This window comes from Athene noctua, chromosome 1 (assembly GCF_965140245.1).
Source record: "Athene noctua chromosome 1, bAthNoc1.hap1.1, whole genome shotgun sequence".
Taxonomy (NCBI): domain Eukaryota; kingdom Metazoa; phylum Chordata; class Aves; order Strigiformes; family Strigidae; genus Athene; species Athene noctua.
In genome coordinates this window covers 264,411,798-264,427,549 of record NC_134037.1, presented here as the reverse complement: position 1 = coordinate 264,427,549, position 15,752 = coordinate 264,411,798, and the positions used below count along the sequence as shown (strand labels likewise).

The 15,752-nt window shown below is 62.3% G+C and overlaps 1 protein-coding gene and 1 pseudogene across 2 annotated transcripts; one reads left to right on the top strand and one right to left on the bottom strand.

The window, feature by feature from the left end:
• Positions 1-325: 325 nt before the first annotated feature.
• On the bottom strand, positions 326-1,749 carry LOC141958774 (protein canopy homolog 3 pseudogene; annotated as a pseudogene).
• A 66-nt stretch (positions 1,750-1,815) lies between these two features.
• On the top strand, positions 1,816-9,109 carry LOC141966650 (neuronal acetylcholine receptor subunit alpha-10-like). Of its 2 annotated transcripts, XM_074919623.1 has the most exons (5): positions 1,816-1,975; positions 6,364-6,492; positions 7,249-7,403; positions 7,693-8,225; positions 8,356-9,109. In XM_074919623.1, exons 1-5 carry the CDS (start codon positions 1,853-1,855, stop codon positions 8,838-8,840), a joined length of 1,425 nt encoding a protein of 474 aa, XP_074775724.1. In that variant the 5' UTR covers positions 1,816-1,852; the 3' UTR covers positions 8,841-9,109. The 2 variants fall into 2 exon arrangements, with proteins under 2 accessions (XP_074775724.1, XP_074775733.1); XM_074919632.1 differs by lacking the exons at positions 1,816-1,975; positions 6,364-6,492 and having other exon boundaries at positions 7,307-7,403; positions 7,829-8,225.
• Positions 9,110-15,752: the final 6,643 nt, after the last annotated feature.

Here is a 15,752-nt window from a genome sequence, read left to right as displayed (position 1 = left end):
AGCAATTTCTGCTGATGGGGTGTAACTGTTCCTTTCGGAGGCCGTACACCCATTGGCCCTCCTCCTCTGTTTCTTGTCAGGAATGGCCATTCCTCTTGGCACCATATTATCAGTTTCCTTTTCTGTTATGATTGTGCCAAAGGTATCTTTCCCTAATTTTGGAAAACCTCAGCGAGGGGCGTCCCTCCCCCTTTCAACGCTGAGTGCTGTCCCCATCTTCTGTATATTTCTTTTATCTCTCTCTTTGGAGATTTAAACACCAAGAGTTCCCCAATATAATTTTTAAAAAATCCCCCAAACCCAAAATAATGAACGTGGCCAGGCTGTTAACACAGAGCATGAGAACACAGAGTGCGAGGATGCAGGTTTTGAACCCCGGGAGCAAGATTTATATGCTGGGTCTTTTGGCTGTGATAAGCTTTCAGACCCTGACGCTGTAAATCCTGAAAAAACCTGGGCTGTGCTCTCCTTAGCTGGGGATGATCCGTGGGTAACAGTGAGGTGAGAAGCCTTGGCGCAAGGGCATGGGGACACGGCGAGAAAGATTCTTGCTCCTGTAAGCTATGAGCTGGGACATCAGCCACGTTGGGAAGGACGGCATTTTTCTGTTATTAAAGAACTACAGAAGAGCATTAATGAGGACGGGCTGCAAAAGTCATTTACAACACGTACGCCGGAGGCAGTCGCTCCTGGATATCAGTCAGTCCCATGGAACTGGCTGGCGCTTTTACAAACGGCACTGACGCCAGCACAGAACTCTGTCTGGAAAACCCAGCGCGTGGATCTCTGTGCTCAGCGTTCGCGCCCCCCCGCCTGCAGGCGCGGAGCTGGCGGCTCCGTGAACGGCCCCCCTCACCCCGCTGCTCGCAGGACCGCACCCGGGCGGGCAAGGCTGGGCCGGGCCCTCCGGCCACCCGGACATCGGTCCAGCCTCCCCGCAGTCGCTCCCGCTGCGATGCCAGTCCCCCTTCCTTTGTCACCCACAGGATGCGGCAGGGCAGCCCCCACGCCCACAGCTCATCGGCCGGGCTGTGGGCAAGCCGAGCCTCCTCCTGGGGCCCGCTCTCCTCCAGGGCCTCCCCCGCTGCCGGGAGGCCGGCAGCTCCCTCGCTCTCGTCCTTCCAGCCCTTCTCCGTCCTGCTCTTTTTCTTGCTCTGCTTCTCCCGCACGCTCGCCAAGTCACCCTTCTTGCCACGCCACTTCTCTGCCAGGCAGCTTGTGTCCTCCCTTCCCGCACGTGGTCAGCGCAGAGAAGCTGGGAGAGATCCTCCGTCTGGTGGTGCCCGTGCCAGTCCTCGATCACGTCTGCGTACTCCTCCGCCAGCACATTTGAGGTCAGCCGCCTCAGCAGAGGTCTCGTTCCACAGCTCACGGGGGATGTCCGTCACCACCTCGACGGCCTTGTGCACCAGGTTGTGCAGGGCCTCGAACGTCTCCGACATGCCCTTGGCGAGTCTGTTCCTGCCGCTCCTCTCCTCACGCAGGTTGTAATCCCGCAGCCGCTTACAGATGTTTTCCGATATCCGACTGCGTGTACTTGACGGCAGAGCCCTTCCCATCCAGGAAGCTGTACTTGGTGTCGGTCACCTCCTTGGCGTTGCCAGTCTCCTCAAAAGCAGATTTCGGCTCCGCTGCCACGCGCTTGCACACCTCGCGCTTGCTGGGCGGACGCACCCGGTCCATTTCGCCGCCAGCAGCAGCGGCGGCGCTGCCGCCGCCACGGCTCCGGTTCCGGGGCCGCCCGACCCCCGGGCGCAGAGCCCGGCACCACGCTCTCGGCCCGCGCCCGCCTACCCACCCCCGCCAAAGCGACAGTTTTTCACAGAGAAGGTGCTGACGCTGTCGTGCAGCAATGGCTTTCAGTATCCCGAATGATGTTTTGATGTTGGTAGTATTTGTCATTCTATGTCGTGTCGGCAGTAAGTGTAAGGGGCCCCGTTGTGCGGTTGTTTTGCGTGTGGGAGACGCAGCCCAGGTGATGCTGCGCAGCGCGGAGCTCTCCCACCCGCCAGGGAAGCGCCCGGGGAGGAAGGACAGGGCCCAGTGCCCGCCCGCTGGGTCATCACTGCTGCTGTGTGTTCGGGCTCAGGGTTTTAAGTGTCACAGGTGAAATACCTCCTCTAGCGGGAGGCGGTAATTCTGTGTTCATTGTTGTTGTCTTGAATTTAGGTGCGTACCTTGTGGGGAGAGTGCACCTCTGGACCATCTGCCTGACGGAAATATTGTCAGAAGATCATCTACAACCTTACGGATGTTGTTTGTTTTTGTCCCCTCTGTGCGGCCCCGTGTCCATAAGCACCACGACGGGGACGTTTGCTTGGCCCAGAGCCGCTCCTGCCAGAGCAGGCAGGGACTGTGCCTGCCTGCACCCTGCTCCTGCCTCCTGCCCCCTCCAGAGCCCGGGGGCTGCGGGGCACCCACTGCAGGAACAGGGGGATGGGACAGGTCAGGTCCTTGGCTCTTTCACCTCAGATCTAATCCCCTGGGGCACACAGCTGCCTTCTCCGTCCTCCTGCACGACCCCCCCAGGGCACCCGGCCCCGCGACAAAAGCAATCCCAGCCGTGGCTTGACCTTTCCCGACGCGGGAACAGCCCAGACTCTCTGCCCCAGCACACTTTCCATGCCCACTACGGGGCCTTTATCCCCCTCTAGGGCACGTCGGGGGCTTGGTGGGGCCGGGCCAGCCTGCTTGGCAGATCCTCTGCGATCGACTCGCCAGGGGCTTTTGCTGAGCGCACCTCCCAGGGTTTGTTCCCAGTCCCTTCAAATACCCCCATGGGAGACTTTATTCTCCGTTAGAACACAGTGACTCAGGGACGCCGGTAGCCCCCGGGGACACTGGTTTTACGCCCCACCGCTGCGGGCTGTCGGTGTGGCTGTTCCTCCGCCTGTGGGATGGGGAGGCTGCGGGTGGGGAGGGGAGCCGGGGCTTGCTCCAGCACTTGCCCTGCATGCAGCTCTGCCAGGAAAGCTCCTGTCCTGGCTCCCGAGGAATTTCCCCTTGCATCGCTGCTAAATTCACCCCAAAAAAGTCTGCCAGGCGAGCTCCTGTCCTCGCTCAGGAGCAATCTCCCCTCGAATTACTGCTGAATTCACCCCAAATTCTGCAAAAAAAGAACAACCCCCTGCCACACTCACTCCTGTGCTGGCTCCTGCAGACTTTCCCCTCGAATCGCTGCTGAGTGCACCCCAGACCCTGCGGTACCCCAAACCGAGCTGTGCCGCGCCGCCGACGCTCCCTTTTTCTCCCTTTTCTCCCCGCAGACATGGCCAAACGCGTGGCCAACCTGCTGCGCGTGGTGCTGAGCCTGCAGCCCCTGGCCGAGGCCGCCCCGGACCCCCAGCGCGTGCCCCTGCGCCTGCTGGCCCCCCACGTCGGGCGCTTGCCCATGCCCGAGGACTACGCCTTGGAGGAGCTGCGCGGCCTCACCCAGTCCTACCTGCGCGAGCTGACCACGCGCTGAGGGCCCGTCCTTCCGCCGTCCTTCCTCCGAGGGACAGGGTGTGGGGCTTTCACCTTGTCCGCAGGACGAACCACCGAGTCTCTGCCCGCACAGGTTTTTCTGTTGAAGTTTTCAAAAAAAAAAAGTTGATTCCGTGGGCTGACACAGGAGTTCATTATTATTTTGTGTGTCACCTGGGGGAGCGGTGAGAGGCGTTGGACCTTCCTGCCCGGCGCCGTGCCCCCCCCTTCTAGAACCAACAAAGCCCGTTTTGCCCATCCTGCCTGCCCCGAGCTGCTACCTGGGGAGGGGCAGGTCCTTCCCCTCCCGCCGTCGCGGCGCCGAGGACGTTTCGATGAATTCTGGGATGGTTCCGAGGGCAGGTGGCCCCGCGCCCTGCACCCCACCTGGCTCTAAGCGGGGCGTTAAGCGGGGCTTTGTGGTGAAAATGCGCCGGGGGGTGGGGGGGAGCGTGCCGAGGGAGTAAAAATCCCCTTCAGCAGCGTCTTTTCCTCTTGGTAAGTGGGGAACGTGCAACCGCCTTTCGCTTCTCCGTCTCCCAAAGCGAAGCGACACCCCCCCGGCCCTGCCGCGCTCTGGGGCTCCGGGTTTCTGCTGGGAGGGGGCAAACTGTGCGCCCAAAGTGGGGAAAAAACCCCACACCAAAACCGATCACACCCCCCCAGCCCCCCAACTCCCTGGGCACTGAGCGGAGCCCCCGTCCCCCCCACGACCCCCCGGCTCCCTCCCCGAGCTCCGCTGGGTCCAGCCTCTACTCTTGCTCTGTTTAGAAACTGAATATTTTTGGAAGAAGGAGAAGAGGAAGAAAAAAAAGAAAGAAACCAAACGTGTCTCGGTCTGCTCTGATTTCAGGGTTACTGCGGCGGCCCCTCCTGCCACGGCTCGCAGTAGCCAGCGGCTTCCAGCCCGCCTGCTGCTGCTTTGCGTTGGCTCACCGAAGGTCTCGATGCATGGGGGTTATGTAAAGGTTTTTATTAAAAAAAAATTATTAATAAATGATCTAGATTATTTTCCTGTCTTTTTGAAAACAATAAATAAAATGTTTATAGTATTCCCACTGTTTCCTTTGCTTTTTACGTAGGTTTTCTGGTTGGGAGCCCCGTGGCTGCGTCTCGTCGTGGCTCTTACTGGTTAGACTGGGCCTAAGCAGACTTAAGGGAGGGCCTGAGCCTGGAAGACCCTTCGGGAAGGCTGCAGCGCTGTGGAAGACCAGCGGGAAGAAAAGCGGAGGAGGACGGGGGGAGCCGGTGGGGAGCTGCAGCCGGGTGCTGGGCACCTCCTGCGGCGTGAGGGAGAGGAGGGTGGGGTGAAGGCCGAGGGGGTGCGGAGAGGGGAAGGCCCTGGCTTGGAACAGGGATTTCTGGAGAGGGGAGGGATGAGCGGGGGGCCGGCGTCGTGGCAAAGGGCGGGAAGCGCTTTTCTGTGCGAGGCCGAAGGGCTTCGCCAAGGCTGGAAGCGGCGTGTCCAAAGCCGGGTTACACAAACCACAGACGATTATCCTCGGCTGGGCACAGATCCGCACCCCAGGGTGGGGGGATAGCGGGTGCCCGCCCCTGGCTTCTGCAGAGGGGGCTGGGGGGCTCCTGCTCCCCAGTGAGGGGCACGAGCAGCCGTAAAACCAGCAGCAGTTGGTGCCCCCTGGGCGCTGCACGTGCCCCCGGCGCGGTGCGGGGAGCCGGGGCAGCCGGCTGCGCCTCTTGCGTTACCCTCATCGCGTCCCTGCAACCCCAGCTGCCGCCCTGGGCAGAGGCCGGGACCCGGCGCTGGGGATGAATAATTCACCGGCGGGAAACAAAACCTCCAGCCTTAAAACCGATCGGCGCCCTGCTTGGCGTCTGCTGCCGGGGACCGCTGTGGGAAAGGTGCCAGGGAGGGGCCGGGGGCAGCGGGAGCCGGCGGCCTCCCGCAGGGCCGGAGCTGGGGCGACGCTCCGGCACCTCTGCGGCAGGGACCTCTGCCACTTGCTGCTGCGTCTCCTTGGGCGCGTCCCTTAACCTCCCGGGATTTTGCTCTCAATGGGAACACTCTTCCCTTTCCTCGCTCTTTAACCAAGGCCGGAGACCGGGATGTCCGGCACCGCGGGCCCCCCGCCCCGGGCCCCCCAGCGCCCACCCTGGGCTCTTCCCACCAGCCCTGCCCCGGCCTCGGTGGGCTTCAGTGCCCCCACGTCTCCCTGAGTTCCGCCCTGAGGTTTCCTTTCCCAGCTCGCTCTGAGCCAGGGTCGTGGGGAGCGACCCCCCAAGCCCGCAGCCCCCCAGGCCCCGAGGCCCCTGGAGACGGTGCTTTCCAGAGCACGGAGCCGCGGCCCTTGTCACCCCCCAAACCCCGTCCCGGCCCCCTGCCAGGGCCCGGCTGGGGACCCTCCGTCCCGCCCCCCCCCCCCGCACAGGGCTCGCTGCACGGAGATCGTCGCTCCCTGGGGGGGGCCGTGCCCCCCCGCGCTGTCCCAGCCCTGACGTCACCCCGGCGCTCGCAGGCAGCACGGGCACCCCCCCGTGTCCCCCGAGACCTGCGCGGGGCGGGAACGCGGCGGGATGGAGCCCGGAGCTGGCCCCCTGCTCACCCTCTGCCTCGCCGGCTGCCTCCTGGCCCCGGGTAAGCAGCGGAGGGGCAGTGAGGGGCGCTGACACCCCCCCACCCCCCCCGGCCCCGGGGAGAGGGTCCCCTGAGCCCTGCGAGCAGCGGCAGCCCCGCACGTCGGGCAGCCCTGGGTGGGGGACGGCGTCGGTGGAGTTGGGGGGCTCGGGCTGGTGGCGAGGAGGGACGGGGGTCCCCGTGTGCTCCCCCGGCCGCACTCAGCTGGTTCCTGGGGGTGCCTGGGGAGGGCTCTGGCTGCACCCCCGCCTGCAGCCCCTCCAGCCCCACTCTGGGTCCCCGCAGGCTGTTGGGGGGCTCAGGGCAGATTCGCCTACAAGTTGCTCCACGACCTCTTTGCCAACTACTCCAGCGCCCTGCGGCCCGTGGAGGACACAGAGCGGGCGCTCAGCGTCACCCTCCAGGTCACCCTCTCCCAGATCATCGACATGGTGAGTGGCACCAGCGCCGGCGGCCCGGCCCAGCCAAACCGGGACCGGCCCCGTCGCACTCCTGGCCACGGCTTAGCTGGGCTCTGCTCTTCCCCAGCGGGTCCTGCTCATCCCTCGAAACGAGCCAGGACCCCCCAAAACCAGCCCAGCTGCCCCCGGGTCAGCTCAGACCACCTGAAGACAGCTCAGGCCCCCCAAAACCAGCACAGCCCCCGGCAGCGTGAGGTTGGATGAGGGATGGGGGGTTCAGTCTGGAGCAGAGGAGGCTGAGGGGAGACCTCCTGGCCCTCTGCAACTCCCTGCCAGGAGGGGGCAGAGAGGGGGGATGAGTCTCTGGAGCCAAGGCCCCAGCGCCAGGCCCCGAGGGAATGGCCTCAAGCTGCCCAGGGCAGGGTCAGGCTGGCTCTGAGGAAGGATTTCTGTGCAGAAGGGGCTGTTGGGCGTTGGAATGGGCTGCCCAGGGCAGGGGGGAGTCCCCGGGATCCCTGGGGGGGTTGAAGAGTCGGGCTGAGCCAGCGCTGAGGGATCTGGGGCAGTTGGGAACGGTCAGGGGGAGGGTCATGGTGGCACTGGAGATGCTGCAAGGGCTTTTCCAACCCGGATCACTCTGGGGTGCTGTGACTCAGATCGCTCCCACCCCCCCACAAGCAGCACCCTGGAAGGCAGCTCAGCTCCCCCAGAACCCTCGCAGTGTTGGGGGCTGAGGGGGGGGTGGCACCAGGGTCTGTCCCCGCACGCACCCACTGCCCTCGGCAGGACGAGAGGAACCAGGTCCTCACCACCTACCTGTGGGTGCGCCAGGCCTGGCTGGACGCCCACCTCGCCTGGGACGAGGACACCTACGGCGGCATCGACAGCATCCGCATCCCCAGCAGCTACGTCTGGCGGCCGGACGTCATCCTCTACAACAAGTGGGTTGTGCTGGAGACCCCCCCACACACAACGGCTCCCGGAGCTGGGGGGGCTCTGGCTGGGACTGGGGAGGGGCTGCATGGGAGATATTTCCAACCTTGGGCCCCCGGGGCGTTCCCGGTGTGGGTGACGAGGGCGGGGGGGGGCCGGCACCCCCGAGCCCACACTTTTGGGGACAGGGTGATGCGGGGAGGGGACACGGCGTCGGGGGCAGGTGATCGGCCCTGCAAAGCCCCGGCCCACGTGGGGCTCGGGGCCACCTCGGCCCTATGGCCGTCCCGCCCCCAGCGCCGACGACCGCTTCGGCGGCTCAATGGAGACCAACGTGGTGCTGCGCTCCGACGGGCTCATCATGTGGGACTGGCCCGCCATCACCAAGAGCTCCTGCAAGGTGGACGTCTCCTACTTCCCCTTCGACCGGCAGCGCTGCCGCCTCACCTTCGGCTCCTGGACCTACAATGGGAACCAGATCGACCTCCACAACCGCCTGGACACTGCGGACCTGACGGATTTCGTGGAGAATGTGGAGTGGGAGGTGCTGGGCATGCCGGCCACGAGGAACGTCATCACCTATGGCTGCTGCTCCGAGCCCTACCCCGACGTCACCTACACCCTGCTCCTCCGCCGCCGTGCCTCCTTCTACATCTTCAACCTGCTCCTGCCCTGCATCATGGTCTCCTTCCTGGCGCCGCTCGGCTTCTACCTGCTGGCTGACTCGGGGGAGAAGGTCTCGCTGGGGGTGACGGTGCTGCTGGCCCTCACCGTCTTCCAGCTGCTGGTGGCAGAGAGCATGCCACCCTCGGAGAGCGTCCCGCTCATCGGTGAGCCTCGACGGCAGCCAGAACCCTCCCGCGGGACCCGCGGGGGGGTGGGTGGGCAGCACCCATGCCAGGGGAGGGGAGGGTGGGGCTCTCCACCCCTTCGCGGCATCACCGTCCGTTGCCCACGCAGGGAAGTATTACATCGCCACCATGACCATGATCACGGCCTCAACCGCGCTGACCATCTTCATCATGAACGTCCACCACTGTGGCCCGGGGGCCCGGCCCGTGCCCCCCTGGGCCAGGCGGCTCATCCTGCACCACATGGCCCGGCTCTGCTGCGTCTACGAGGTGGGCGAGAGCTGCAAGAGCCCCCGGCGGGCGCTGGGCGAGCGGGAGGATGGAGGGGACGCTGCAGGGCTGGGGGAGAGCCCCGGCCGGGGGGAAGTGGGTGCTGAGGCCAGAGCCTGTCCCCGAGACCGCTGCCTGTGCCACCACGATGGGCTGCTGACGAACGTTGGCTACATCGCCGGCTGCTTCCGACGCCACCGAGCTGCACAGCGCCGCACCGGCGAGTGGAAGAAGGTGGCCAAGGTGATGGACCGCTTCTTCATGTGGGTCTTCTTCCTCATGGTCTTCCTCATGAGCGTGCTGGTGCTGGGCCGAGCTGCCTGATGGCCCCCTGGACCCATCGCCCTGATGCACCCACTGCCCACAGCCCCCCGCCCGCTCCAGGGACAATGGTGGCCATGGGTGTGTCCTGAGAGCGGCTCATCCCGACACCTGGCCCCCCACAGCTGCAGGGTGGGAGCTCCAGCCGCACCAGGCAAGAGGAACCTGACAGCGGGAGCCCCACCCCAGCCAGGGCCACATCGTCCCATTCCACCCCCCGCCTGAGAAACCCAACAAAACCCAAACTAAATAAACCCTGGAGGGTGACCTGGCTCTCCTGCCTGGGGTGGGGAGGTTCTGGGGGGGTGACCCTCCTGTCCATGGGGCCGTGCCCGGCCCTTGCGGCCCCATCTGCAGCTCTGCAGCAGGGGGCGGGGGAGCAGAGCCTTTCACCTCAGATCTAATCCCCTGGGGCACACAGCTGCCTTCTCCGTCCTCCTGCACGACCCCCCCAGGGCACCCGGCCCCGCGACAAAAGCAATCCCAGCCGTGGCTTGACCTTTCCCGACGCAGGAACAGCCCAGACTCTCTGCCCCAGCACACTTTTCATGCCCACTACGGGGCCTTTATCCCCCTCTAGGGCACGTCGGGGGCTTGGTGGGGCCGGGCCAGCCTGCTTGGCAGATCCTCTGCGATCGACTCGCCAGGGGCTTTTGCTGAGCGCACCTCCCAGGGTTTGTTCCCAGTCCCTTCAAATACCCCCATGGGAGACTTGACCAAAACAGTTTTAGATGGGGATCAAACAACCTGACTTAAGTCTCATTAACAGACAAAACCACAAGCCGTAGTCCAATGCACAAAGTCAGCAACTGTGATCCAGTGAACAGAGCACGTAATCCAGAAACCGGAATCCAGTACACCCAGTGTTATAAACTGACTTCTTAGAATTGGCTGAGTCAGAGTTTCCAGTTTATTTAGCAAGCGGCAACAAGCAAAACAGCGCTGGGTGGCCGGGGTGTCTCCTGCTCCAACAACGGCCCGCACCTCTCAAGGAATTTTGTCTTAATTTTATACTACAAAGCATTGCATGTTCATTAAACGCCTATACATATACTTTACCTAAACCCGCCTACTCCCGCTTCGTACGGAAATTAGCTTATCAGTCCTTTACGCTTGCGCAGATGCTGCTGAAAATTACGGGTCGGGGTCTTCAAATCATGGGCGGTGGTCTAGTCTCATTACTGGTCTTGAGTAAGGAGATTTATGGACGTGCTTGTTCATGCTTTATAAAGTACAGACACTTCTCTCTCTTATTACCCCCCCCTCCCCTTTCTTTCACTCTTTTACACAATATCATTTTATCATGTTAGTTCAGTTAAGCACTTGCTGTTAGTTCTATATAATGTGCAACAGTTCATATGACAGTTCACCTTTCCATTGTCTTTTTGGTGATTTTGATGAACAAACAGCGTACCGTCCATCACACACAGCACATCCTTCAAAATTACCAGGAGCAGCGGGTGCGACCCGCAGCCACAATTCTCCCAGAGGGGACTGAAAGCCCCGGCCCAGTTTCAGACCTCGTGGGATTCAAACCCACAGCAGCTCAGACCAGCCGACACTCGCACCCACAGCGTTTCAGACCAGGCATCCCCTGAGCTCTCCTCTGGGAGAACTTGTCCAGGAGGGACTCCAAGCCCTCGGTGCCCTTCGGGCCCAACCTGGCGAGGCTTTTGCCGCCTCTGGCAGGCAGGCAACCGGAAATCCTGACAGAATGCCTTTCACCTGACATGGGAATTTGCTCCCAGCTCTTCGGCCCAGGGATCAGAGGATCTCCCCGAGGATCCCTCGGTGCCGGCTGCGGGTCCTATGATGCACGGGTCCATCGAGATTCAGCAGCAGTGTCCCATCTGGGTCACCAAATCTTACCATAAATTGGACCTCAGAAGAACCCTCTGAGGCTCAGTTGGAAGTTTTGGAAGGCAGGCAGGCTGTGCTGCAGCGCTGGGTGCTCGGGGGATCATTCCACCCAACAGCCATGCCCAAAGCCAAGGGCACGCTTGTTATGGACAAGAAAAGAAAGGAACTTTCCTGTCATATCCGAAAATACACACCTATTTCAAGAGGATCTACTGCCTGTGTGAATACACTGTCTGGGGGAGAGTCCCTGAGGGGCTTCCCCAGGTGTCTGCTGGTTCTCTGCCCTCCCCGGGATGGACCCACCCAAGCTGCAAACATGAGGTCCTTGGGCACAATCCTGCCCCAGGCCCCTCACAGCACTGAGCCCCAACTGCTGGCAGCCAGCAGCGAGCAGGCAGCAGCTCCCCCCTTTTCTGGAGACTTTGGGCTCACAAACGCAAGCTCTCAGTACCCAACACCCAAACCTGAGTTTCCAGCAGAGAAAGAGCCGCCGTCGCTGTGGCACAATGTAGTCCACGAACTTTCGACGAGCGGAGGAAGCAAGCAGTCGATTCAATGTGAATGATAGAGCAAGCTTCAGCTTTATTCTGTTGGCTTACATCCTTATATCCACTGAGAATTGCATATACATAGAACGCCTATACATATTTATGTTCTATCTCCGCCTATCTTCGCTTCTTATTGTAATTAGGTCTCCTCCCTTTTACGCCTGCGCAATGAGCTCTCAATGTCCTGGGCAGGGGGCGTGAAGGGAGGGTCGGTGGTCGTGGAGAGGAAGTTTCTCCCCTTCCTCACTGCTGACCTTTTCACCCTGAAGTCCTGCGCAGCCTCCGTCGCGCCCTGGGTCCGGGCCAAACCGCTGAGCCAGTCTGGGTGGGTTCTTGGAGTAATCTTTTGCTGACATACGCATTCTCGCAGGTAGGGGGGCAGCTTCAGTTCCAGGCAGGAGATAGTAGCTGAGCAACTCAAGCAATATCTATTTTGCGTAGACGTAACAAATCACCCTGTATTTAATCTCTAAACAGTTTTTCCATGCTGCCATCTCCTTGTTCTTGAAGCCATTCTCCAACAGCACAAGAGTCGGAGGCCCCTCAGCCAGAGCGGGTGCGGCCGTTCCTTCAGCCAGGGCTCGTCAGGAAAGGGCAAGTCTGGAGGCGCAGAGGGATCGGCGGGCAATGCCCTGCTAGTCGCTACCCCCCCACCGGGAAGGGGCACAAAGATGGTCCCGTGAAGGTCCCTACGTGGCTCCTGAGGCCTCGCAGGGGGAAGGGCGTGGCAGGGGGGCGCTGCCGGGTGTCGCAAAGGGGGCTCCACCTGCCTGCCCCAATATAAAAGGCCGCAGCCGCGCTGGGGCCACAGCCGTGGCGGGTGACAACAAGCCCACCCGGGAGCAGACACTTCCGATGCTGCTGCTCAGGCTGCTGCTCATCCTGAGCGAGGCCATGTCGGGGGCCAGGAGGTTCTGGGTAGGTGACGCCGCACCGCGCCGAGCTGGGGGGCGGGGTGGCATGGGGTGTTGTGGGGGGCTGTGGGGGTTGTGGTGCGGGGCTGGGAGATACTCCTGTCTCACCCAGCTCTTGGGGTCCTGCAGGGGATGAGGAGAAAGGCAAAACAACAGAAAGAGAAAACAAAGGCCCAGACGGAGAAGCCGAGCGCTGAGCGGTCCCAGCCCCGAGCACCCTGTAAACGGCTGACACCCCCCAGCAGCCCTGAGCTCACCCCGCCTCCTTCCCGGGCAACGAATCTACTGAAGCACAGAGGGATGAAGGAGCCTGTGCCGACCCTGGAGACAGGGCGAGTGCCGGGGGAGACCCCCAGATCCTGCCCCAGCCCCTCAGCCCGTGCCCTGCCCGTCCCGCCGGAGGGGCCGGGCTGCGGCAGGTTCACTTACCCCTGCTCCTCTGCAGGGCCAGGGCGAAGGCGCCGAGCACGGAGGGCCTGTGGCAGCTACCCGGGATATTATATTTCATGGGACCCCACCTTGACCTGCAGACGCGTTTCCTCCCACGACAGCTTCCTCTACATCGCAGAGCGTGAGCCTGCAGCCATGGCAAGTAAAAGCGCTTGGGACCCGCCCAGTCCCTCGAGGATGATCAGGGACTGGTCGCAACGTCGGGGTGCGGTGGGACCCTCCCCAAGGTGCTCTACCAGCCCCCCACCTGCACGGAGGTGGAGGCGAAGCTGCGGCAGCCAGGAGCCAAAGTGGGCTCAGTGGGCAGAGAGTGGAGCTGCCATGGGGGCTACTGGAGAGAGATGAGGCTGCAGATGAGGACGAGGAGAGAGCAAGAACATGACACAAGACACAAGCAGCTACAAAAAGTCAGCTGGCAGCAGACCCAGTGGGGCTGGAGAAGAGCAGCCCCATGGAGAAGGACACAAGCGGGGACCCAAGGCACCTGGGCGGCAGCAGCCCGGCACAGCCCAGTCCCCAGCAGCGGGTGCCCGCAGGCAGGACGGGTGGCCGGGCGTCCCCGGGGCCGTGCAGGCTGGGACGGTGCCTGCAGGAGGGCTGCGCCCGGCTCTGGAGGTATCTCAAGGCCTGGTGGCAACAGGGCTTGCGGTCCTGCTGCTGCTGCTTCCCCAAACCCCGAGTTGAAAACTGTGGTCCCAGGGGAGCAACGGGCACCCCAGAGACAGCAGAAGGGGGTGTAGGGCTGGGAACCTCCCTGGGGCGACCCCACTTGCTGGCTTCAAAAATTAAATTATCATTTCTCCGTCCCTGGTGCCGTGGCTCTTCCACCCAGCCCTTGATGCCCCGTCTGCACCCCTGCCTTGCACCCTGATGCACCCCAAACCCACCAGAGACCCTCGCAGGGGGAAGGGCGTGGCAGGGGACCCGTGCTGTGATGTCACAAAGGGGGCTCCGCCCACGTGCCCCAGTATAAAAGGCCGCAGCCGCGCTGGGGCCACAATCATGGCGGGTGGCAACAGGCCCAGCCTGGGCCAGAGGCTCCCGCTACTGATGCTCAACGTGCTGGTCTTCCTGACCAACGCCATGTCGAGGGTTAAGAGGTTCTGGGTAGGTGACACTGCACCATGCCGGGGGGTGGGATGTCGAGGGGTGTTGTGGGGGACCGTGGTGTGGGCCTGAGAGCTGCTCCCATCTCACCCAGCTCTTGGGGTTTTGCAGGGGATGAGGACAGCAGTGAAACGTTCCCGAAGGAGAGCCAAGGCCCAGACGCAGAAGCCAAGTGGTGAGCGGGTCCGGCCCCAAGCACCCTGCAAACGGCGGACACCCCACGGCAGCCCTGAGAAAAGGCCTTCTCCTTACTCGGCGGCTTCTCCACCGACAGGGAGAGGGATGAAGGAGCCTGCGCCAACCCTGGAGACAGGGCAAGTGCCGGGGGAGACCCCCAGATCCTGCCCCAGCCCCTCAGCCCGTGCCCTGCCCGTCCCGCCGGAGGGGCCGGGCTGCGGCAGGTTCACTTACCTCTGCTCCTCTGCAGGGCCAGGGCGAAGGCGCCGAGCATGGAGGACCTGTGGCAGCTACCTGGGATGATGTATGCCTTGGACACCCCCTCGATAAGCAGCTCCGATTCCTTGGACAGCTTCTTCTGTGTCCCACCCATGGAGCGCCTGTACCCGCTACACCGGACACACTCTGTGGGCCCTGCCTCGACGAGGGCCTCCATTTCCTCCAGCGACAGCTTCTTCTACATCCCAGAGCGTGGGCCTGCTGCCATGAGGGAGCAGGTGGTGCAAAACCCCTCGGGACCTGCCCAGTCCTCCAAGGACGATCAGCGCCTTGTGACGACAGCAGGCAGCAATGGGACCCTCCCCAGGGTACCCTACAAGCCCCCCACCGTCACGGAGGTGGAGGCAAAGCTGCGGCAGCCGGGACACAAAATCTGGCTCTATGGGGAGAGAGTGGAGGTGCCGGGGGGGGTCCTGGAGAGAGACAAGGATATGGATGGGGACAAGACAAGCAAGAACGTGGCACAGGACACGAGCAGCTGCGCAAACAAGGGCAGCAGCAGCCCCGTGGGGCTGGAAAGTAGCAGCCCCAAGGAGATGGACATGAGGGGCCCCACAGAAACAAGAAGCAGCAGCCCCATGCACCTGGGCAGCACCAGCCCCGGGGCTCTGGGCAGCAGCAGCCCGGCACAGCCCAGTCCCCAGCAGCGGGTGCCCGCAGGCAGGACGGGTGGCCGGGCATCCCCGGGGCCATGCAGGCTGGGACGGTGCCTGCAGGAGGGCTGCGCCCGGCTCTGGAGGTATCTCAAGGCCTGGTGGCAAGAGGGCTTGCAGTCCTGCTGCTGCTTCTGATGATCCCCCAAGACCCCGTGATAGAGAAACATTGAGAAATTAAGCACAGGATTAATAAAGTGATGATACTAGGTTTAAGAATTATCTGTTCAGTCAAAGGAATGTTGAGCTTTGGGAACACAGACCCAGGCCCACAAAAACAGAGACAGAGGCTCAAGGCCAGAGGAGGTGAAACCATGTCAACAGAAGATAATGGGCATTTTTTGACCCAACTGACTGAGCCGAGGCCAAAGGATGCACAACATTTTTTAGAAAAGGGGGTAACAAGCTGGACAGCCAAAACAAACTGTTTCTCAGGCTTGGCAATGTCGAAACTGGGGAGGAGGTGATGAGGAAGACTACTGGCCTTCCTCCTGACGACCCCCAAAGACGACCAGCAGGAGGCAATGCGCAAAGATGACAGAAACATTCCAGTTCTGCTGGCACAGGCCCTTTGAACTAAACCCCACTCGGGTTATCTGTATGTATGTTTGTACTGTGCAGCCCTATGAATATGGAGAAGGTACCTGCATTTCAGATGTAAGCGAAGGGGCCTGGGTGTGCACGCTAGGCAGAGAGATCCCCCGTGCACCCAGCGCTGCAGTAAAGAATCCTGCCTTCTGATCCTCTGATTCTGGGTCCCAGAGAGTTCTTCCTCCACCGGCTTTTTCGGTATCCCCGGCGGTGGCAAGGCTGGTCCCAGGGGAGCAACGGGCACCCCAGAGACAGGAGACGGGGGGTGTAGGGCTGGGAACCTCCCTGGGGCGACCCCACTTGCTGGCTTCAAAAATTAAATTATCATCTCTCCAT